This window comes from Panthera uncia (genome assembly GCF_023721935.1).
Source record: "Panthera uncia isolate 11264 chromosome C1 unlocalized genomic scaffold, Puncia_PCG_1.0 HiC_scaffold_3, whole genome shotgun sequence".
Classification (NCBI taxonomy): Eukaryota; Metazoa; Chordata; class Mammalia; order Carnivora; family Felidae; genus Panthera; species Panthera uncia.
The window spans coordinates 14,066,221-14,090,507 of NW_026057584.1; the positions used below are offsets into that span (position 1 = coordinate 14,066,221).

At 47.4% G+C, this 24,287-nt stretch overlaps 1 protein-coding gene across 1 annotated transcript; it reads left to right on the plus strand.

Moving 5' to 3' along the window:
* The first annotated feature begins 657 nt into the window (after nt 1–657).
* Nucleotides 658–20,422, plus strand: FAM124B (family with sequence similarity 124 member B). Its single transcript, XM_049615862.1, has 2 exons — nt 658–1,390; nt 18,445–20,422. Exons 1-2 carry the CDS (start codon nt 659–661, stop codon nt 19,093–19,095), a joined length of 1,383 nt encoding a protein of 460 aa, XP_049471819.1. The 5' UTR covers nt 658; the 3' UTR covers nt 19,096–20,422.
* The last annotated feature ends 3,865 nt before the right edge of the window (nt 20,423–24,287 follow it).

Here is a 24,287-nt window from a genome sequence, read left to right on the forward strand (position 1 = left end):
ATATTATTTAGATAAAATATCCTCTCTGTCTCTGCCCTAGGATCCGTTGTCCTGCAACAAAATAAAAAGACAAAGGAGGGGGGTGGAAATCCTGGCCAGGGGACAAGTTGCAGAATTGTTTTAAAGCGGTCATTGTGTTCAGGTGGCCTGGAGGGACGTAAGGAGGAAATCAGAACCCATTGTGGGCCCATAAACCGTAAACCGAGTGTCTTTTCAACTAAACAGATCGCTATCAGCCCGACAGAGCGACAGAGCCCACTCCTGTTCCTTTTTTGCCCGGTCATTTCCTTTCCTGAGTGTCTGTAAGAACCACCCACTTGGATGTTTCTCAGGATTGTAGGTTTTTAGGGCAAACAGAACCCCTGGGGAGTGCCTGGACGAGCCAAACGCGCAGTGACACTGTGCGCGCGAGTGACGCTGTGGCTGACATCGACCCCCGCTGCGGTCGTGCCCCGATCTGTGTGGATTGCCTCCCGTGTGGCCGCCGGCAGCCAGGGGCACAGGTTGGGAGCTCGGCTCGGAAGGGGGGCGGGGGTGCGGGTTTCCTGGTGGGCTGCAGGCTCTGCGTGAGAACCGCCCGCTGCTCCTGCTCCGTTCACCGCGGAAGCTTGCCCCGGGCCCCCCTCCCCTTGCTGCCTCTGTCCTCGGTCAGTCCAGCATGGACGAGACACCAGAGCCTCTGGCCATGACCGTCCACCTCCTGGCCAACTCTGGGCACGGCTCGCTTCTGCAGCAAACTCTCGACCGGCTCCTGGACTGCGTGTGCCCAGACGTCCGTCCCTTTCTGGTGTCAGAGCGGGTCCGGCCAGCGAAATACTACGACAGGGGCCACTCCAGGCGCTCACGGTTCCCGGGGATGTCTGTTTTGCTCTTCCTGCACGAGAGCCTCGGGGAGGAGCGGCTGTTCCGGGTCCTCGACTCCCTCCGGCGCTGGCCCTGGCAGTGCTACCCGGCCCCCAATGCCCCGGGGCGACCTTGTCCCTACGTTCTCGCCAAGCAGGAGTTCTACAGCCTGGACAGCCAGATGCCCGTCTGGGGCGTGAGGCAGGTGCACTGTGGGGCTGAGATCCTGCGAGTGACACTCTACTGCAGTTTTGACAACTACGAGGATGCCATCAGACTCTACGAGCTGATCCTGCAGAAGGACGCCACCTTGCAGAAGAGCAACTTCTGTTTCTTTGTGCTCTATGCCACCGAGAGCTTCGCTCTGCAGCTGTCCCTGAAGCAGCTGCCCCTGGGGATGTCAGTGGACCCCAAAGAGTCTTCAGTGCTGCAGTTTAAGGTCCAAGAGATTGGCCAGTTAGTGCCTCTTCTACCCCATCCGTGCGTCCCCATCAGCCGCACCAGGTGGCAAACACAGGACTATGACGGCAACCAGATTCTGCTTCAGGTATTCCTGTTTTGCCTCTGATCTTTGTAGACGCACATGGAACTGTGTGATTTTATGTCTGAGATGGGCCTTAGCGATGATCCGATGCAGTGGGTCTCAACCTTGGTGGCACGTCACAATCCCCCGGGGAGCTTGGCTTGGAAAACGTCTCCTGCCACAGCAGCACCCCAGGTCAGTGAGACTGGTGTCTCCGGGGGGCGCCTTGGACGACTCAGATATGTAGCGAGTGTCAGGGTTGAGCATCAGTGGGCTAATAAAATCCCCTCATCTGACAGATAAGGGAGTTCAAGCTCCGCGAGCTTGTAGCTTATACAAGATTGTCCTTTAAAACTGTGTGCAAATACTTGGCCCACTCTTGGTTCAGAAATAGTGTAAGCTCCTTCCATCCGACCTAAGGAAGCTCAAGCTGTAATTATAGTTGAGGATGTTAAGTTTGCAGTCCTGTGGACTTAATATTTTCCCTGTTGACTTATGTAGTTTTCTTTTTTATTTAATTTGAGAAAGAGAGAGAGAGAGTGTGTGCATGCGTGAGTAGGGGAGGGGCAGAAGGAGAGAAAACCTTAAGCAAGCTCCACATCTAGCGTGGAGCCCGACCTGGGGTTCGATTCTACAACCCCGGTGATCGTGATCTGAGCTGAAATCAAGAGTCCGATGCTCAACCGACTGAACCCCCCAGGTGCCCCTTGAAAACGCTCCTTGAGAACACTTGACCTCATTTTCAAGCATCTTGTATCACTGTCAAATTCTACCCCAAATCAAGCTAGGTGGTTCGAACTCCTTTTAAAAAAAATCTTGATATAAAAGCCTTCTGTAAGCATCCCCGATAAGCCAAGCACCATCCTGATAGCGATCATGTGGCGTCTCTTATGGAGTATTCTCTTCGGGGTGAGCCTGGCACCTAGAAGCTGCCTGGCTTAGTCTGGGTTTCTTCATTAGCACCACAAAGGTAATATCAACATCTTCCTAGAGTGTGGGTTGTTATGCACACGAAATGCCTTAACACTTAACGCCCACAATGCAATTTTAACTATTATTGATTATGACCTAGACTAATGTATTACGTTGATTACTTCATTTAATTCTTATTTAAAAATTTTTTTAACGTTTATTTATTATTGAGAGACAGAGAAAGACAGAGCATGAGCAAGGGAGGGGCCGAGAGACAGGAAGACACAGAATGTGAAGCAGACTCCGGGCTCCGAGCTGTCAGCACAGAGCCCGACGTGGGGCTTGAACTCACAAACTGTGAGATCATGACCTGAGCCGAAGTCGGACGCTCAACCGACTGAGCCAACCAGGCGCCCCATTCATTAATTCTTATAACAACCTAGGAAATCACTATTTTTCCCATTTTGCAGATGACAAAACTGAGGGGGAGAGATTCTCAGTGAATTGCCTAAGACATAAGACAACTCATGCAATTCTCCATTCTTATCCAGTGCTCTGTGAGTGTGCATGCTTGAGTAAGTGTGTGCAGGCAGGGCATGATACTCACAGCAAAATGTTCTGTGGCTTCTGTCCTTGAGAAATGGTCAGAAACCCCTTTAAGGCCGATTGGATACAGTAATAACAGGACAGAAGACAAAAAGTCTTTCCCTTTGATTAGTTTTGTTGTCATCAGCTTTGAGCTGTTAATAACATATGAATCATAGTGATTCTGTGTCAAAAGATTTCTAAATTATTTACTTCTTGTTCACCTAAGGTGGACAGGTACTCTTTCTGTCGGTTGCCTTGTAATTAACCCAGCAATTTCCAAGGCATCTAAAGTTTCTGCTTCAGCCCCGGTTAATCTCCGGAATTTATAATCAACCTCACTGTCAAATAAACATTTAATATGTGTGTGCAGCAGGGGGCACATTTTTTAAACTGTTCTTATTTTCAAGATTAACCCAACCAGCTCGGATCAGATTCTCTTCTGTAAACCAATTTTTGCATCCAAGGGAATGGGATCATGGGGGTTAGTATACTTCTCAGGCAGAGGCTTATTTTCTATAAAGTCAGACCCCCCTGGGACTCACAGGGGAGGGTCAGGGACCCCCAGTGAAGATTGTAGGGAAACAAATGCCTGGCGGCCCAGATGACTGATGTTGACCAAAAGAAAGAAAATAATACGTACTCAGTGGAAAACCATAACTATGGATTCACCTCTCCACAAATAACCCTTCCTCAGCACCGGAATGGACGTGAGTGTGGGCGGGTGATGGGCAAAGCTTCCTGAGGAGTGATACCTGGGCCTCCTGAAGCTGGACAGCCCGGAAGAAAGGAGCCAGATGGAGAAGGGAGGAAGGTGTTATAAAGAGGAGAGACCGTGGGTGACAATGTGTGATGTGGCATTTCCTTAGCAGGGCATGTAAAAAAACACACACAAAAAAACAAAAAAACAAACAAAAAAAACTGCCCAAGGTTCTATGTGGCTGGGGTGAAGAGAGTGGGGTCACGGGAAGAAGATGAGAGGTAGGTGGGACCACATCATCAGGAATATGGTCAGCCACTGGAAGGTAAGCGCCATGGAGCAGGAACCTCTGTCTTCCCAGTACCTAGGACGGCCCGGCGCATGGTAGGCAAATACATTCTCATGTGGACGAACAAGCGTCTCGCTAAGGAGCTTCTATTTTATCCTTATTGTAATCAGCGGTCACTGATGGAGCCTGTGCATGGTACTGACTGGTACAATTAGGTACAGGATCAAAAGAGAGAAAATATAGATGGAGGTGCTCTGTAAAGTGGACGCTGTAGGAGATTGTGCAGAAGCAATGCAGTTCTTGTGTGTGTGTGTGTGTGTGTAAGAAAGCCACCAGCTGTCCTGCCAGAGGCACACAGGGAACAGTTGTTTTCCCAGCTGACCTGCCAGTGCAGAATGTCAGAATGCGCATTTTTGCAGAGAGTGATATTAGGGTTCATAGTAGGTGCTCAGTAAATGAATGGATGTGTCAATAAACGGTCGACTATGTCCATGTTGATTCACCCACCAAATACTTTTTTATTTTTTTAAAGTTTATTTATTTTGAGTGAGAGAGAGAGAGCGAGAGCACGAGCAGGTGGGGGGCAGGTAGAGAGAGAGGGACACAGAGAATCCTAAGCAAGCTCTGTGCGGTACCGTGCACGGAACCCAATGAGGGACTTAAACCTACGAAACCATGAGATCAGAACCTGAGCCTAAGAGTCGGACGCTGAACCCACTGAGCCACCCAGGTGCCCCTCGTTCACCAAATACTCGTATTGATTGTCTACCCTGCACCGGAACCTGTTCAGGCCCCGCTCTCCATTTGTCTTAGTCCTTTTATTATTTATTTATTTAAAAAAAAATTTTTAATGTTTCTTTGTTTTTGAGGGAGAAAGACAGAGCCTGAGTGGGGGAGGGGCAGAGAAAGAGGGAGACACAGAATCCGAACGCCGGCTCCGGGCTCCAAGCTGTCAGCACAGAGCCCGACACAGGGGTTGAACTCATGGGCCATGAGATCACGACTGAGCCGAAGTCGGAGGCCCAACCAACTGAGCCACCCAGGCGCCCCTGTCTTAGTTCTTAATGGCTGCCAATGTACGGTGGCTTGATTCTTCCCTTCCCCCTTTAGCGGTGCTTTGTCCTTGCATTTTTCCGTGGTTGCCCCGTGGGAGACAAGACAGCCGTCCCTCTTACCCTGTGGTTGGGTCTTCTTTGCCATGACACGTTGCCTTTTCTGGCGGATGGGGGGGGCTGGATTCTCCCCCAGGAGCCTGCGATACGAGGAGCCTGCTCTGGTAGGGCTGCAGCCCACCCCCTCACCCCCCGCCCCTGCCTTGAGTATAGGGACAGAAAGGGTTGATTTGACCAAGATTGGAGCATATGTGACTTGGAGGATGACCGAACCGGGCTGTGGTAGGGGGGTAGGGGTAGGGCTGGAGAGTTCAGATGAGTTTTTGGGGAAAGATTGTGGCCCGCTGAGTATAAGTGCAGGGGGGTCTACAACAGGCAGCAGAGAGGCGTTTATTAAGGTTGTTAGAGAAGAAGCAGACATAGTAGGTCCCTGTAAGATTCAGTTTAGATGATGACGCGGGCACCATCACGGCGGGTAGATTGGATGAGCACCAGACGGACCGATCCAGAGGTGACTTCGACCGCCCAATCAGGGACTAGCAAAGTTTTAAGTAAGGGAAAGCACGATGGAAGCGTGAGGTTAAACATGAACCGGGTTTAAAAGAGAAGGGAGGTGACGATGGGTCTGGACACCTCGGGGCTTGAGATGCCTGCAGGTCATTCGGGTGATATTCCGGAGTCAGGTGGCCCCTGAGGGCAGGAGCTTGGGGTAGGGACACGGGCAGGGTCGGGGGTCGGGGGGAGATGGCTGAAGCCCTGTGCAGAAGTGGTGGTAACCGAGTAAACGTGTGTAGAATTTGAAGAGAAGGAAGCAGAATCTACGAAGTGTCCACACTCCGGGAGACGGGAGAGAGAAGAACTGGGGAACGAAAGGGAGAAGCAGGTGCAGACCGTGATGTCATCGAAGCCAGTGTGTACTTGGTGGCGTGAATTTTCTCGGGTGCGCTAGAACGGGCCCCTGAGGTTCTTCCAGCCTCCTCTCCTCATCGGGCCACTGCTCTCTGGTTGTGTCGCCAATAACCCCGGGGAGATCAGCACCAGCTACAGGGCCGTCCCACCTCCACGGGTAGCTGCTGTGACCACCACGGGCATGTCCTTGCCAACGTCTCCACAACACTACTGAAGCCAGGCTCTAATTTCCAACAAGGTCTTTGTGAAAGGTTGAGGCTAAAAGGGGAAAACAACAGAACATTCTTTACAGGAGAGGTAACTTACAAGCACCACTGGGTGTCACCATTCAGAGCTCCTTGGCCAAGACGTGACCTTGAGGTTCTCTCACACGTCTCCGTGTGTGCTGCACGTGTGTCACCAGGAGGTGTTCCAGGCCAAGCACACAGCGAGAGCAGAAATGTTCCCTCTTATCTCTTGGGGGCCCACCTTCCAGGTCTTCTTTCTTGACAAGAGTTGACTGCTCCCCAAGACGAATGAAATGGGGAAGTTCACACTCGTCTCCACCACCTGCCCCACCGTGGTGGTGTCTCGTCCGCGGACCCAGGCAGGGGGTTTGCTTACATCAGCACATGAACCGAACGTCAGTACAATCTGGGATGCTGAGTCTCAACAACAGATGTTGGTCATTAGCCGTCCTTTCTGGTGGCTTCTCTCAGTTTATTCCGCCGAATGAGTGGGCAATCACGCCTGTGTGAGCTTCGTCCAGTCCCTGGGCTCGCCTCTGGATCCTCTACAAGTAACGCTTGAGTTCTCCAAGAACCAGCGTTTTATTTCATTGATTTTCTCTACTGATTTCCTGTTTTCAAGTGCATTGATTTCTGCTCTAATTCTTATTATCTTCCGCTTACTTCAGATTTTTTTTTAAAGGATATTCTCTTCTTGATGATTTTTTAACGTTTATTTTTTGAGAGAGAGAGAGTGCAGGTGGGGGAAGGGCAGAGAGAGAGAGGGACAGAGGATCTGAAGCAGACTCTGCGTTGACAGCGGACAGCCCGATGTGGGGCTCGAACCCATGAACCGTGAGATCATGACCTGAGCCAAAGTCATATGCTTAACGGACTGACTCACTCAGGCGCCCCTTACTTTGGAGTTAATATGCTTTTCTTTTTTGAGTTTCCTAAGGTGGAAACTTAGATTGTTGATTTGAGGTCTTTCTTCTTTTCTAATATATGCATTCAATGCTATATGTGATATATATATATATATATATATATACACACACACATAATTAAATACATTGTTGGTATTATCATTAAAATTTTTAAAAAAATCTTTATTTATTTTTGACAGAGAGAGAGAGAGAAACAGAGAGAGAGGAGACACAGAATCCGAAGCAGGTTCCAGGCTCTGAACTGTCAGTACCCAGCCCGACATGGGGCTTGAACTCACCAACGGAAGTTCATGACCTGAGCCAGTTAGATGCTTGCCCGACTGAGCCACCCAGGCACCCTTGGTATTATTATTTTAAACACACTTTTTTGTTAGATCAACTAAGAATGAGAAAAATAAAAGTTGACCTTCATTTACTCCTTCTTCAATGTTCTTCCTTCCAAGTTTCTGATCTTTATTACTTTGCTTCTCTCCAAAGAACTTTTAATGTTTCTTGCAAGGCAGGCCTACTGACACACAAATTCCTTCAATCTCTGTTTGAGAAAGACTTTATTTCTGCTTCATGTTTGTAGGAGAATTTCATAGGGTACAGAATTCTAGCTTGGTGGCTATTTTTTTCTCTTCACACTTTAAATATTTCACTCCATTCTCTTCTTGCTAGCATGGCTTTTGAAAAGTGGGATGTGACCCTTATCTTTTTTCTTTTTTTTTCTGACATCTGTTGGGATTTTTTTTCTTTATCTTTGACTTCTGTAGTTTGGAAAACGTATGTCTAGGTGTAGCTTTGGGGGGATTTTTGCGGTGGTGTTCTCTGAGCTTCCTGGATTTGTGTTCTTGTGTCTGACATTAATTTGGGGGAAATTCTCAGGCATGGTTATTTCCAATATTTCTTCTGTTCCTTTCTCTGTTTCTTGCCTCCTGGTGTTCCTACCATGCAAATGTGACACTTTTTGTAGCTGCTTCACAGTCCTTGGATATTCCGTTCTGGTTTTTTGTCTTTGTTCTCTTTGATTTTTAGCTTTGTCTTGCTTTTTTAAAGTTTGTTTGTTTATTTTGAGAGAGAGGGGAGAGAGAGGGAGAGAAAGAAACCCAGGCAGGCCCCGTGCTGCGGGTGAACTCACGAAACCATGAGATCATGATCTGAACTGAAACCAAGAGTCAGACGTTCAACCACTGGGCCACCCAGGTGCCCCCGATTTTTAGTGTTGAAAGTTTCTTCTGAGGTTCGCTCTAGCTCAGTGATTCTTTGCTCAACCGTGTCCAGTCTACTAGTAAGCCCATCGAAGGTGTTCTTTATTTCTGTTACAGTGTTGGTTTTGTTTTTTTTTTTTTCAAATCTCTAGTGTTTCTTTCTGGTTCTTTCTTAGGATTTCTGTCTCTGTTTACATGGCTCACCTGTCCTTGCTTGCGGTCTGCTTTATCCATTAGAGCTCCTAGGACATTCATCAAGTTATTTCAAATTCCTGGCCTGATAATCCCAACAGCGCTGCCATGCCTGGCTCTGATGTTTACCGTCTCTTCAAATTGTATTTTTTAGGGGCATCCAGGGGGCTCAGTCAGTTAACCATTTGAATCTTGATTTCGGCTCAGGTCATAAGCTCATGGTGGTGGGCTGGAGCCTTGAGGTATGGAGCCTGCTTAAGATTCTCTTTCTCCCTCTCCCACTGCCCCTCTCCTACTCACGCTTTCTCTCTCCCTCCCTCTCCCTCTCTATCTCTCCCAAAAAAAAAAAAAAAAAAAGAAGAAAAAAAGAAAAAAAAGGTTTCTTTTCTCCTTCCCCTTCCAGAAGCACAAGGAGAAGTTTCTCCCATATTTATTGTGAGAGTCTGGTCAGGCTCCTGGAGGTAAATCTCACAAGCTTGTGGGGCCCCTCTGGGTCCCCCTGGAGGTTTTAACTCTCAGAGTTGTCCACACGAAGCCTTCTGTCATTCCTTAGTCAGAGTTCAGGTTTTCCTCATCTGGCCCTGCTTCCCGCTGGCATTTCCCCTTAGGAGTCTCTGCTCCGAGAAGCCATGATTCCCTGCATTTATCTGTCTGTCTCTTCGGTCCTGGGGCTGCTATTTGTCCTTCATCCTCACTTCTTGTACAAATGCTGGGAGAGTTTAGCCATAAGGCCACAAGCATCATGCACATTGACCACTCCTGCCTCGAAAGTCTGTCCTCTGTGGGTTTCCATAACCCAGCTCTTTAAGTTTGCCTTCTCTTTCCATCTTTTTTTCAAGGACTCACCTCTTTCTTCCTGTGCCTAAATCAGGTTCTCTCAGCCTTGGCGGTATTGACATTTTGGACTAGATGATTCTTGGTCGTGGAGGACTGTCCTGTGCCTTGCTGATGTGAGCAGCACCGTTGGCTCTGTCACTAGAGGCTAGTAGTACCGACCCCCGCACCCCAGTTGCGACAACCAAAACGTCTCCAGACCTTGTCAAACGCCTCTGGGGGTGAAGGTTCCCCCAGCTGAGAACCACTGTCCTTGGCCGAAGGTTTCCCTAAGGTTAAGAAATATAGACCATCCTGTGGACTTAGCCTCATCTTTGTTGACCTTACTGCTGTGTGAGAATCTCTGGCTCTCGAGCTTTAGCTTATTTCCGGCTCCCTGGAAGACCACGGGACCATCATGTCTCATTCGCACCTCGCATTCAGTCCGAGCGAAACCTAAGACACCATCGACAGCCTCCCCCAACCTCTCCAGCTCTGGTCACCCTCTCCCCATTTGCAGTGGTTTTGAAACACTGTCATTTTTAAAGCCTCTTTTCCCAGAAGCCCCTCATTCAGTCACACCTAGTGAATGTAGGTGAATAGAAAACTGTGGTAGCTTTCTACTGGGGTCATTCTTTTTCCCCCTTCCTTCTTTAAGCCCACGTAGCTTTAATGGTGCGTTATTATTCTTATTATGACATTCTAACTCTTCACTCCGGCTCCAGGCATCCTATTTTACCCAGCACACCACAGTTGAACACATTTTTAAATGGCGGCTAACTTTATGGCTAGCCCAACTTTCTTTCCAGAAGTCTAGGCTCACCCCTGCACCCAGATATGTTTTTTTTATTGTCCTAAAATACACAGAACACAACATTTATTCACCTGAGCCCTTTTTAAGTGTCGGGTTCAGTGCCATTAAGTACATTTACAATGTTACACTACCATCACCACAGTCTGTTTGTAGAACTTTCTCATCACCCCACTTAGAAACTCTGTACCTATTAAACTATAACTCCCTCTTCCGTCCTCCCTAGTCCCTGGTAACCTTGGTTCTTCTTTCTGTCTCTATAAACTTGCCTATTCTAGGCACCTCACCTATGTGATGCGACACATAGCATATAATACTTGTCCTTACGTATGGCTTAGTTCACGCAGTGTAATGTTTTCTAGGTTTATCCATGTAACAGGTGTCAGAATTTCATTCCTTTTTGAGTTGAAAAATTTCCATTTTATGGATATCTGGCATCTCTGCATTGCCTAAGCCGTTTCTTGTCCAGAGATGTCTTTCTCTGCCTTTTCACTTCTCCACCCTGCCAGGCTCTGCTCGATCGAATGGCAATTTGCCTCCAAAACCTGCCGTGAAGCTCCAATGCACATTAGCTTCCGTTTGGTGCACGTTTCACATGGAAATTTTTGTAACCCACAACTGATTACGTATTTTCTTATTCTTGTACCATGTAATTTGGAAGTCTATGACTCTCCGCTTCCTTTCAGTACTTTGTTGTAAATGTCTATTTCCAGTAGACCAGCGGGTAGACAGCTGCTTCCGCACCACCGGTTGCTCGACTGCTTGTTTTCAGGAAATAAGCCTGTCTCTTCGGAAAAGGTGTGTGTTCCAGAAGCTAGTTTGCTGTAAGCGAGCACGTGGTTCTTTTCACCTGACCAACATTTGGCTAAGTCCGTCGTTGTGTTCTGTCTTAGCCGTTCAAAAAATCAAAGAACAAGGTCTGTCCTGAAGAAAGTAATTCATCTTCTTCGGGTAGCATTTCTCGAGGGTCCTTTCCCATTTCCGAATCTCTCCGCTGTGTGCGCTTCTACTCTACTCCTCCCTCTTTGTCACTCTCTTCGTTTCTTATTCATTCTCCATCCCTACCCCAAATGTGCCCCACACAACCACACACAACACACACACACACACACACACACACACACAGCCATCCTTACCCTTCTGCTCACTCAATACTTGGGTTTATGCTGCCCTGAAGGAACACTTCGAGGCATTGCTCAGAAGGTTTTCACTCTTACAGAAAAGCAGTTAACATCAGTGGTTGTGATTAATCAGTTAAAGTAAGTACCTTTCTTTTTTCTTTTTGTAAAAAAATTTATTTATTTTTGAGGGGTGAGGGGTGTGTTGGGGAGGGGCAGAGAGAGAGGCAGACAGAAGATCTGCTCTCTGAGAGCAGAGAGCCTGACACGGGGCTTGAACTCACCAACTGTGAGATCATGACCTGAGCTGAAGTCAGATGCGTAACTGACTGAGCCCCCACAGACGGCCCCCACTTTTTTTTTTTTTTTTTTTTTTGGTAAGTACCTTTACTTTAAAGAACAATTAATCAGAAGACAGTGGTTTCAACTCTTAAGTAAGCAAGTCTGGCATTGTTCGGGGGGTTCTTATTATCTGCATCATTTGTTTCCATTTAATTTTTTTTTTTCAGTGTAGGAGAAATTCTCTTATCTCTTGCAATCACGTTTAGTAAGAGACAATCTTATTTTCCCTTCATGGTATGAATCTGTTCTTTAACAGCTTAATCTTTTTTTAATGATGCATATTCTCTTGTTTCTCAGGTATTTAGAATCAAATGAGTGGCGCACGATAGTCCTATTCATCAAGATAACTGCCAGGGTTCCCCGAAACTTGAAAAAGCTAGTTCTCAATTTGTAACATTTTACAAATATTTCTTGGAAAGATGAGCTCTAAATGATCAGAATTCTTACAAATGCATTTCAATTTGTGTTCTGGCAAGAGCAGCCTTCTTCTCCCCCAAGGGATTTCTCTCAATCACTCAGCATTATGTTTCTCCTGGAAATTCTTCACCGTAACTGCACACGTCTGCATTTCTACATTAATAATATTGCGCTCAATTGTGGTCTGTGGTCTAAAGATCTTAGACCTTACTTTGAGAATGAGAAGTTGACATTTCCTTCTCCTAAAATGTTTGCAGAAATGGCCAACCATACGATGAAAGTCATTTTGACTTTTCTTTAAAAGGCTTGAGATCTACCTAATGTCAAATAATTAGGGGCCCAATAGGATGTTACATCTCCATACCTTTATACATGTAAAAATGTACATTTTGTTAGGTGCTAAGCTTTACGTATGTGTCCAAAAGACATCTAGTTGATTACTTACCATGTGCTAGGCACTATGCGAGGGACTGGAGATACAATAATGAGGAAGATGAATATACCCCTTGCTCAAGATGGCAGGTTCAGAGAAAGACACAGAGATGTAAGTGGACAAGTACATAACAGTGCGAAAACTACTATGATATGGAAGTACAGGCTGCGAGGAGATCTAGTGATAATGCTAATTACTATGATACTAACCAACTCACATTTAGCAGAGCTATGGCCCAGCCACTGTTATCATTTAATCCTTTCAACAACTCTATGATGCTGGTACTCAGGATTATTTCCTTTCATAGGTGAGGAAACTGAGGCATAGGAAGATTAGGTAACTTCTCTAAAGTCCAACAACTAAGTGGCAGAGCCAATATTTAGGGGACCTAACCCAGAATCGGTGACATTAAGAAAGCTTCCATGAGGAAGTGATGTGGAAGCCGGGGCTGATCATGGGTTTTTAAGGAGAGGGGTGAGAAGAGACATATCCCAGACCGAGGAAATAATATACACAAACACTGGCACTGGGAAAGAGCAAATCATGTCCAAAGAAGCTCGATTTTGGCAAGTGGAGGCTGAAAGGGAGGAAGTGGTGAATGACCAGGCTGGAGGAAGAGGGGGCAGACTGTGGAGGGTGTGATCGGTCATATTAAAGGACTTAGATTCTTATCTCAAGAAGAATAGGGAGCCATCTGAAGTAGGAGGGTGACATGATGAAAGCTGTTTCTGAAGCTCCTCTTGTACAGGAGTACAGGAGGGATCGGAGGGACGTGAGGGCATCGACGGGGGCCTCATCCCATAGCTGTGGCAGTAATTCAGACGAGAGATGGCAAGAGCCCGCCCTAGGGTTAAGGGCATTGGACACGGAGAGCCAGGAAGATCGGAGAGATCTTTGGGCGACAGAGTCCACGGGAGTGGATGACACGGGGATGAAGAAGGGGAAATGATGCTCTTGCTTTGCTAGCACGGGGCTAACGCGTTTGAAGAAAGGGGAAAGACTAAACGGAATGGAATTAGCATGAGTAGGGAAATGAGTTCAATTTTGAACATGTTGAGTTTGAGGAGCTGGTGCCTGGAAGGCAGTTGGATAGACAAGTGGGAGGCTTATAAGACAGATCTGAGCTGTAGTTACGCTTTGGGGAGCCTTCATCATTTACACAGTAATTGAAGCTTTAAAAAAAAAAAAAAAAAAGACTTCAAATGTAAAGGAGAAAGGTCAGCCTTGTAAAATTCAACCGGAGCTCAAGTAACAATGAATGACAAGGAAGCTGATTGAGGATGATCTCTGGCAAGGGCAATTTCAGTGGATTGGTAGCGGGGAGAGTCAGTGCCATGGGTAGAGGAAATAAGGGGAGGTTAGTAGGATAAATGAGTGTGGATACATTTAATAGAGAAGCTTGACTGTGAAGGAGAGGAGAGAGAGAGCCGGAGGGCAAGAGGGTGAAGGAATGTGTTTATTCAAGATAGACCTGAGCAGGTTTAATTGTTGTGGTAAAAGAGCGGGCAGAGCATGGGGTAGAGAGAAGGAGGGGAGAAACAAGATAGCAAAGTGGGAGGAAATGAATCATCCATAAGTTGGCGGTGGCCAGGAAGGCAGGAGGCATTGGAATTCACTGAGCGGAGACTGGTCCCGTTTCTTGTGGGGAGGATGATGATGTTGCCGGTACATTGGATGGCAGGCAGCCGAGAGGTGCTAGCTGCTGATGGCTTTTGTTTTCTCCCTAATCTAGAGATCCTTCTGCCTGGGGAGGGGGTGTGGTGGCCCCACTGACGGTGTGAGGATGGCTCGGAAGGTCTGAAGCAGCTGACAGTTGGCTAAGGAAACGGGACCTACGGGGAGCCTGGGCCCAGTTGGAAAGCGCACCTTCATGGTGATGTCACGCTGAACAGTCGTGTGCTTTTCTGCAGCCTGCAGTTCAAGGCACAAGTTCAGAGCCTGTGGGCACGCAGGTGGAACCCGGAATTGGGAGGTCCCGAGGGAGGCTTTGGCGGAACGAAAGGGAGTGGTGGAGAGGAGTGGGAGGTATGGGCGGGGAAGTGGTTGAAGCCATGAGGGCCTTTGGACTCCAGGTGATATGGAAGGAGGTGTTGATGGGAAAGAGCTGATGTAACAGGAGAGCTGAGTGTTGGAACAGGAAAGACTGCTCAGGGGTCCCTGGGAGGTAGAACATTGCCAGGGGGGCGAGGCCCAGGGGAGGGGCCATGGGCTGAGCAGAGCTGAGAGGAGGGGCGACTACAGACCCTGCCCTGAGAGGCACTTCCTGGTTGCTCTGAGGCTTCTCCTTCTCTTCAGGATTGGCAGAAAATTCAGTAGGACCTCAGAACCAAACCAGTGGATTTCCTCATCCAGACTGGATAGTCTAATACCAACCCTGAATGATCTCTGAGTATGGGAATCCCTAGGCCAGTTTCCATTTCCGGAAGAAAAAGACTTCACTGGGTCACGTAAAAAGGTAGATTATAGTGTCAAACGATTCTCCAGGAGGCTAGGCTGGCGGTTCAGCCCTCTGAGGGGACTTGGGGAGTTTGTTCTCCCAGGAGAGGAGACCCCAGCTTGCATCCGGGAGAGAGTCTATTTCCCTCTGATTTGGAAAGAATGAACGAGTTGTGTTCTTGGAGAGGGAGAATTTGGGGTCGCTTGAGGTTGGAGTTGCGGAGAAGCCTTTACTTTTTTTTTTTTTTAATTTAATTTAATTTTTTTTAAGTAATTTTTTTATTCTTTATAAAGCAATCATATTCTTTTGAGTGGCTAATTCCCCGCTAATTGTAAATATATAATAGTTGTTTATTTATTATTTTTTTTTACTTTTTATTTTACACACTTGTTCAATGGGCTTTACAGTGAGCCGTCACTGCCTTTACCATGTTTTTCTTATGAGAAGTTATTAGATGAATATAATTTTTTAACGTTTATTTATTTTTGAAAGAGAGACAGAGTGTAAGTAAGCTGGGGAGGCGGGGAGAGAGGGAGACACAGAAGCCCAAGTAGGCTCCAGGCTCTGAGCTGTCAGCACAGAGCCGGATGTGGGGCTTGAACCCATGAGCTGCAAGATCATGACCTGATCCGAAGTTGGACGCTCAACCAACTGAGCCACCCAGGCGCCCCAGAAATTATTAGATGGATATTATTAGAAGGTAACACTGGGTGAAAGGAAAAATGGAAAGGGACAGAAAGCCAGGAAGGGCAGGGGAGGCAGGAGGAATTAGAGAGAGGCAAAGGCAAATCAGGCAACGGAATGACCAGAAATGTGGAGTGGGAGGTCAGCCTGACACGCTGAGACTCACGGTGACCACGTGATAGCATGCTGCGGGACGCCCACCTTTTCTGGGTCGGTGGCTGTACTTCCCAACTTTTGTTGCGCCATTAGAATCACCCCCGGGCGGGGGTAGATTTAAAAATTCCTCAGGCCCAGGTGGCTCCCAGCCCAATGACATTAAAACGTCCACAGGTGGGAGCCTGGTGTCAGTGTTTTAAAGCTCCCCAGGGGTCCCCAGTGTGCAGCCAAGTTTGGGGACAGAAGTTTCTCCTCTGGGTTCGCACACAAGGACACATCCCGGCATGCAGTGGCCGTCCCTTTGACAGTGTCCCCGCTAGAGGGGGTTGGGATGTTCGTGGAGGCTCCCCCTGCGTGAACGGGGGTGGTGGGCTGGATGGGGGAGGGGGGAGAGGGGGAGAGGGAGAGTGGGGGGAAGGGGAGGGGAGGGGGCGCGGCTCAAGGGAAGCACACCTGTGGGGGAGATTTCAGGGTAAGTGGCTTGGTCCAGACTGCAGAATACGGGTTTTCAAAGTGTGTTCCGGGGAGCCTTAGGGACCTGGTGAGTGGGGTCAGCACCCCAGCGGGCGGGGGTGGGGGTGGGGGAGCAAAGGGAGGCCCAGCAGCCTTCAACCAGGGCCGCTCTGCAGAGAGCACCTCATATCTAGGGATTCCAGAAAAGTTTCTGCTTGAAAAAAGGGGGGGGGGGGGGGGGGGGGGGGGCAGCTGGGGAGTGGGAAGTCATTGCTTTTTTTTCTATAGCGGTGATCAGCCAACCACGGGCCCCGGGAGCTAAGAATAGTTTTTCCACTTTTAAATGGTTGGTGGTGGGGGAGGGGGGGACGTCATGACACATGAAAATTGCACAAGATTGAAACCCAGCCACACCCATTTATCTCCTTGTCTGCGGGCTGCTTTGCAGCAGAGTCGAGTAATTGCAATGAAGACCTTGGGTCCACGGGGCCTCAGATACATTATACGGCTCTTTACAGAGAATATTTGCCAAAGGAGTTGATGGAAACAACTTTTGCTTTTTGCAGTTTGATCACGGTCACTATACCGTTTCTATCAGAGAGAAAATTGGGGGCTGGGCCTACATGTGTATGGCATAAGTAAGCAACTACCGGACGCACGTGCGTGGTGATTTGGTCGTTTCTAGACCTGCTTTCTTACTGTTCTGATTTCTTCCTTCTTGCCTGGGGAGATAAATATGGACCAGTCTTTTTTATTTTCTTCTAACAAACCGAAAAACATTTTTTTTTTTTTTAGATCAGTGTTAAGTTCACAGCAAACTGGAAAATCCCATATGCTCCCCTGCCCTCGCAGGTACCGCCTCCCCCTCTGTCAGCATCCCGCCATCCCACAATCAATGAACCTGCATAGACACATCATTATCGCCGAAAGTCCACGGTTTATATTAGGTTTCACTCCTGGTGTTGCACGAACTGTTTTGACAAAGGTATAATGGCGTGTGCCCCCCCCCCCCCAAACGGTATCGTACAGAGTACTGTCACTGCCTTAAAAATTCTCTGAGCTCTGCCTGTTCATCCCTCTCTCCCCTCTAACCCCTGGCAACCACTAACTTTTTTTTTAAATGTTTATTCATTGTTTTGAGAGACAGAGTGTGAGCAGGAGAGGGGCAGAGAGAGAGAGAGAGAGGCACAGAATCCTAAGCAGGCTCCAGGCTCCGATCTGTCAGCACAGAGCCCAACGCAGGATTCAAACTCCTTAACTGCAAGATCGTGACCTGATCTGAAGTCAGCCACTTAACCGACTGAGGTGTGCAGGTGCCCCCCACTTTTCTTTTTTCCTTTTTATGGTCTCCATAGCTTTGCCTTTTCCAGAATGTCATATAGTCACAATCATACAGTACGTAGACTTTTCAGACGGGCTTCTTTCACTTAGAAAATGTATTTACGGTTCTTTTGTGACATTCTTTCCCGTATTTGATTAAGGGCAGGGCCAGGCAGGGGTAGGCCCTAGATACCAATTTCTAAGGGCTACTGACAAGAGAGAGAACATTGTCTTTTCCAGAAATCTTCTTGGCCAGAGTGCAGTGTAAAGAGTAGGGGATGAGGCTCCCAAGAGTCCAAGGATGGGAGATGGGCCAGTGAACTCCATTCTGCAGAAGGAGACAGCAGTAAACCCTAGGCTGGGAGCTCTGCTGAGTAGGGCCTGTAAGTTTGGAACCAGAATGGAATTGCTAGGGATTAAGAGAACACAGCTCCCTCCTTTCTTTGTTTCCCACACGACACTAGGTCTGTGCTATAAACAAACGGCACCCCCCCAATTTAAAGAATATTGGCTTAAAAGGTGTCAAATTATTAGTCTGGCTGGAGTGCCCACATGTCTTGCAATAGCTCAAGATATATATCATTGGCATGATCTAAAAGAACTACCAACTTTGGAGGACTGAATTCTTATTCCAGGCTTTATCTTGACTATGGCCACGTGTTTGGGTGGCTTTTTATTGTGATTTTGATTGCATAGTTGGTGATACATTGTTGGCATCAGCAAGTGAGGCCGCCAGATGACCTCTTCGAACATCTTTGTGTCGTTTGAACCACATGATCTACAAGAACCGTGTGGTTGTCAAGCGGTCATTTGATTCTCAGATTCGTAGCCTTGTCACACGTTAGTGTAGGGAGTCTGAGAGAAAGATGTGTGGAGCTGAATGCTGATAGAGCTCATAATTAGATTGGACTTAGGACTTCCATTCAACTGGCTCTGTCGCAAGTCGGCTGTGGGCACAGCATGGCGGAGGACGAATGGGACATCGTCTGCTCTCGGCACTTAGTTAATGGAAAACGTCTGTTGAATTTGTTTCTTTTTCCCTTGTCCCTTAGGTCCAACTGAATCCAGGACTTGGTGTGAGGAATGGCGAGCTTTCCTTTCTGAACGGCACCTCGGGAGCTAACACGCTTCCCCAGGGCTCCAGGCTGATCCCTGTCTCCACAAGGAGGACCCTAGAGCCCAGAGGCCGAAGAAGCCGGGCCAGGAGGCTCAAGGTGGGCTCTCCGGAGTGCCCAGCGCCCGGCGGATGCCCAGCGTCAGACAGCTATAGTGGTACTTTGTGGAAAAACCCTGGTTGCCCATCCCAGGACCGCAGCGCAGCCGCGGGTGCCCGGATGCATCTGCTTTCTCCCCACCTCCAGCCTGGGGCCACAGCAAAGGTCCTCAGCCCGGAAAACAGCTTTGAGAAGCTGGAGGCAGAAACTAATGTGGACACGGGGCGCACCACGGTCAACTGTGAACCCAGGCAATCTTTTGTGAGCAAACTTCCAAGGGATCTCCGGGCCAGCCAGCCACCATCCTGCTTGCCAGACTCATCCTTAGGGGCAACTGCCTCCAAGAACAATAAAATCTCTAAGGAAAGGATCCATGGTTTGTCCCTTGCTGGCCAGAGGGATCTTGGTGCAAGGAAGACGATGTCAAAATGTCTCCTTCACCTGCCAGTCCAGGGTGAAGAAAAAGAAGAAGAAGAATTCTTTATATAGCACCAAACAAGTGGGGTTTCCTAAAACACGAGATCAGATACAGTGTTCCAGGAATGGAGCCTTCTGACCTAGAATCGGGCCTGTTTCTTGTTCACGTGAGGGGCCCCGAAGGCTAGCCATGCACAGATCAGTATAGCGCTTATTTCAACTGTTCCCAGTCTCACGGTGCTGTGAACGGTTATTTGCGATCGTGGTCAGGAGGGAACACAGCCAACGTGCAGGGGAAAAAAGCCCTTGGAGACACAGCTAACCCAGCTGGGTGTGTTGAGTTCAGCACCTATCAGAAATAATTGCATTGTATGCAAATGAGTCAGCTGTGTTATGCAATGCTGATGAGCGTATGCACTTTGGTTTTAATTTTCGCTTGGGTTGCATAGTTCATCCCCTTGGACGACACGGACTATTTGTTCTTTAGTGTTTTTTAATTTTATGTGGCCTCCTTTGGTATCTATGCTCTGTATACTACATAGCCGCTCGTGATTTTGCCTTTAAAGTTGTTTGCATCTAGAATGAGTTACCATGCAAGTGTTTTGAAAATTAGAAACAATTTAGTTTTTTCCTGTTTAATGAGCAGAAACACAGGAAGCCAAGAAATCCGGTGAAAAAGGAAAACTAGGCTCTGGGATTTCCCAGCCCCTCCATTTCTCATTTGTTTCTGGGCTACTTCAAAGGGGCCAAGTGGTTCATGTTTCTAACCAGAGAGGAACATGACATGATTGGATGATTCCAGATCTCTACTTAACGCGGCAGGAAGATTGGATTGGATGGGTCGTTGGAGCAGGACTTACGTTCTTCTAGCCATGTTCAAATTCCTAAATTTCTTTGCAATACTCATTCATTCATTTATACATTCATTCACTCATTCAGCAAGTATTTATGGAGCACCCATGTTTGAATGAGACAGACATTGACATATGGTCCACATACATTCTGGGGCCATCCAACCACCAAAAGTTTATGGTCCCACCAGTACAGATCCATTGTATCAACACTTGAGAATATGTTGAAGTGTTAATTCCTCTGGAACCCTTTTCCGCAAGTGATGGTCACACTTGCTGCACAAGGCTGTAGTAACCATTCGTCACCTGCAGGTGGAGACCGGCGCATATTATAAGTTGCAATTATAACCACAATGGACAAATTCTCGGTTGCTCATAGACTGTATTTTTTTGTTGGGTCTGTAATAAAGGTTTTTAAAACATCTGAGGTCTGTGTGTTGTAGTCAATTTATAACGTTATTGGACTCCATGAACCTTATTCTCCAAATCCATGCTGATTTGGCCCGATCTTCGTGACAACCCGACACTTAGTATACCCACGTGGAGAGAAGGATGTGTTCGGGCTCAAGCACGAGTCTCAGGGAAGAGACACCTGGCTGAGTTTGGGTGCTCTGCTGACCTTGAAGAGTAGAAATGAAGACGAGTCGCAAATAGACAAAGATAAGACTTCTAGGTTGATTTTCTTTTTCTAAGCGCATGACGTCAATATATTCTCATTCTCATTTTCCTTCCCTCCCCCAGACTAAAGTTAGATTTTAGGAAATGGGATGAAGAACTTAATTTCGGTATGATTTTCTATAATAAGAGTTTAAAGTAATGAAAGTCTCATTTAAATTGAGCTCTTGAGCTGCCTTGGAAAGCGCGGCAGGCGGGCAATTCTGAAATTTCCTTCTTGCTTCTTTTGAGGTTACCTGAATTCTTTAACATAAAACATGGGCAAGAATATAAGTACATGGAAATCAGGAAGAATACTGATAAACGTGAAGGAGTACCTTACAAAATTGATTTGTAAAATAACACACTCTTAAAGTGACACTGACTAGATCCTTCTCAACACAGGAATCCCATTTATAACACGATGGGATGGATATTCCAGTGCACCAGGGTGCCCAAGTCCCCGCTTTGGGCCCCAGCTTTTAAATGTACTATTTATGGGGCCTTGAACAGTCAGCCTCTTTGATCCTCCGTTGCCTTACCTACTGTAACCAAAAGTTGTTAAGAGAATCAAGATTATGCACCTGAAGGTATTTGGATATTGTTAAGCACAATAAATACGTAAAATAGTAGTATTATTACAAATGGTCCTTCAGACCCGTATTTTTTTAAAATGTCATGACAACGAAAGTTTTTTTTTTTTCAAACAACTTTTAGTAAAATCAATGATTCAGTTAAAAAAAAAAATCAAACCCAGGGGCACCTGGGTGTCTCAGTTTGTTAAGCGTCCAACTCTTGATTTCGGCTCAAATCGTGATCTCATGGTTCCTGGGTTCGAGCCCTGAATCCGCTGACAGTGTGGAGCCTGCTTGGGATTCTCTCTCTCCCCATCCTTCTCTGCCCCTCCCCTGCTTGTGGTGCCCGGTGTCTCTCTCTCTCTCCAAAATAAATAAATAAATGCTAAAAGCAAAAAACAAAAAAACCCAGCTCTCTAAGATTTTTGCTATATGTGCCATTTGTTGACATTCATGTTTCTAGGAGGGAAATTATGGATGGGAAGAAGTCAAATACATCTTAATGTTCAAAAGAGATTGTATGTAACATCGATAAAGTGGCAACTAGTTTAATCGAATTTATCACATTAACCCGACTCTTTACTTGCTTATGCTGTATTTTTTTAATGTAAAATGTATCACTTTTATTTTAATTCATTTTATTTATTTATTTTTTAACGTTTATTTTTGAGAGAGAGGGAGAGAGTGTGGGGGAGGGGGCAGAGAGAGAGGCCGGGAGAGAGGATCTGAAGTGGGCTCTGAGCTGAGAGTGGAGAGCCCAACACAGGGCTCAAACTCAGGAGCCAGGAGATCATGACCTGAGCCGAAGTTGGATGCTTAACTGACGGAGACGCCCAGGGGCCCCCTTCCCCTTTTTAAATCAGAGGGACTCTTGAGAATCCGATTACTTTATGTTTCTTTATAGGCACATTAAAGATCAGTCGCATCGCACTTCTTTAGCTCTTTTTAACCTCATCAATGGTATATCATACTTTTTTGCAACTGTTCTTTGGACGTCGCTAAACGTTACTAGAAATGGTAGCCTTTGGAAGCTTTCGAATGAGTTTGTTCATTAAAAGAAGTAGAGCAGGGGATTTGGGGGTGGAGAAGGGGAAGGGTGGGACACCCCTCGATTTCCAAAGGGAGGTGGGCAGGAGCCTCGGCTCCTTCCTTCCAGGGAAAGTCGGGAAAGGGGAAGGGAAGCCGAAGAGAAAAGAATGGAGCCCATTTTCTGTGCATTGGGAACTCTTAAATTTCATCTCCATGTCATAAAATCTATTCAGAAAGTCCTGAGATACCTAATACTGTCTGCCTTTCTTGAATCTTTTCTAAGCCCTCATGCTTCGCCTTTCTCTCCCTTTTCCTTTCCTTTCCTTCTTTTCTCTTCCCTCCTTCTTGTCCTCCCTCCTTTCCACTCACCCTCTATGCATGGATTTGATACCCTCTTTATTCTGTTTTAATAGACTCTGTCTTGGGGGCGCCCGGGTGGCTCAGTCGGATAAGCATCTGACTTCGGTTCAGGTCATGATCTCACGGTTGGTGGGTTCGAGCCCCACGTTGGTTTCTGTGCCCCTTGTGGAGCTCTGTGCTGACAGCTAGGACCCGGCTTGGAATCTCTCTCTGCCCTTTTCCTGTTCCCTCTCTCTCTTTCTCAGTATAAATAAACATTAAAAAACAGAACTCTGTCTTGGTGGCATCTCCCAGGATTCCTGAAGAGGACCTGTTGGCTAAGCTCTGGGAGAATGGGAAAGACAAGGCCGCTCCTGCTCTGGGGGAGTGCTCCCCACTTTCCAGCTCACGTTCAGGACTCTCCCTGGGACCGGTAGGCCCACGCCACTGAGGAGAATGGTGGTCTCTCTACCCACGTTGCTCTCCTCTCTGGAGAGCACTGGACCTTTCTCGGAGGTCTGAGATGTTTCTGGAACATTTCTCACAACTAGCAATTTTAAAAATTGGCTGTAGTATATGATGGCCAACCAGCAGGTGCCGACGGCCCTAGAGAGCACATCATTAGGATTTACGTTATCAAGAACTCAGTCCTCATAAACTTTCTTTTCAAATGTGTCATTTCAAAGTCGAGTTATCCCAGAGAATCTGTCTGGGCTACTGGACACACGACAAGGTCTCTGCTGAGCATGGGAAGAAATGTGTGGTTTTTACGAGTCCCGCGTCTGCCGGAGATGTTTCTAAGGTGTTTCTTTTAAGGACAATAACTCTCAAGAGGGCCAATGACATTAAATCTGACAATGAGGGCTGACCTGTGCAGTCCTTGCTACACGCGAGGTGCTCTCCTAAGTATTTCAATCTTAACACTAATCCTTTGAGATAATGATCCCCGTTTTACAGGCGAGTAAACCGAGGCACAGAGAGGCCGAGAGAGAACCTAATCCAGAATTGCACGATGAGTTAGTGGCACGGCTGGGATTAGGACACAGGCTGTCTGGCTGCAGTCTGTGCCCATCCATAGCCACTCCAACATCCTGCCCCTCACAGCGGGGGCGCAAGAGGGGAGACCTCAGCTCCTGCACGGTGCCCACACTCTCCACACCATGCACCTGGACAAGGGCATGCCGCCTCAGTGTCCTTTCTGCCCTTCAAGCACATCCTACTTGTTCTGTCTGCACCAGACCCGCCCTGGCAGGGGAGGGGGTGCTCCGTCTCGTCATTTAGAGTTCAAGTTAAAATTCCTTTTGCAGGGGACCTGACCAGATAGCACCCTGTTGAAGCGCTTCTGGAACCCAGCCCCTAGGCCAGGGCCAGGACCGGAGCAGATGCTTTTGCAAATATTTAGTTCAATGAATGCACGTTGAGGGGCAGGGACACAGACGAGGCGAGGCCTCTATTCTCTAGATGCCAGAGGTAAGAGATTGTCCTAGTCAGCTAGGACGCCTATGACAAAGTACCACACACTAGGTGGCTTCAGCCACAGACATTTATATCTCACTGCGGGGAGAAGGGAGGTCTCCTGTGTCTCTTAAAATCTTTTTAATGTTTTTTTTTATTTTTATTTTTGAGAGAAAGATAGAGCAATCAGGGAAGGGGCAGAGAGAGAGGGAGAGGGAGGGAGACACAGAATCGGAAGCAGGCTCCAGGCTCCGAGCTGTCAGCACACAGCCCAACTGGGGGCTTGAACCCATGAACCGGGAGATCATGACCTGAGCCGAAGGGGGATGCTTAATTGACTGAGCCACCCAGGTGCCCTGAG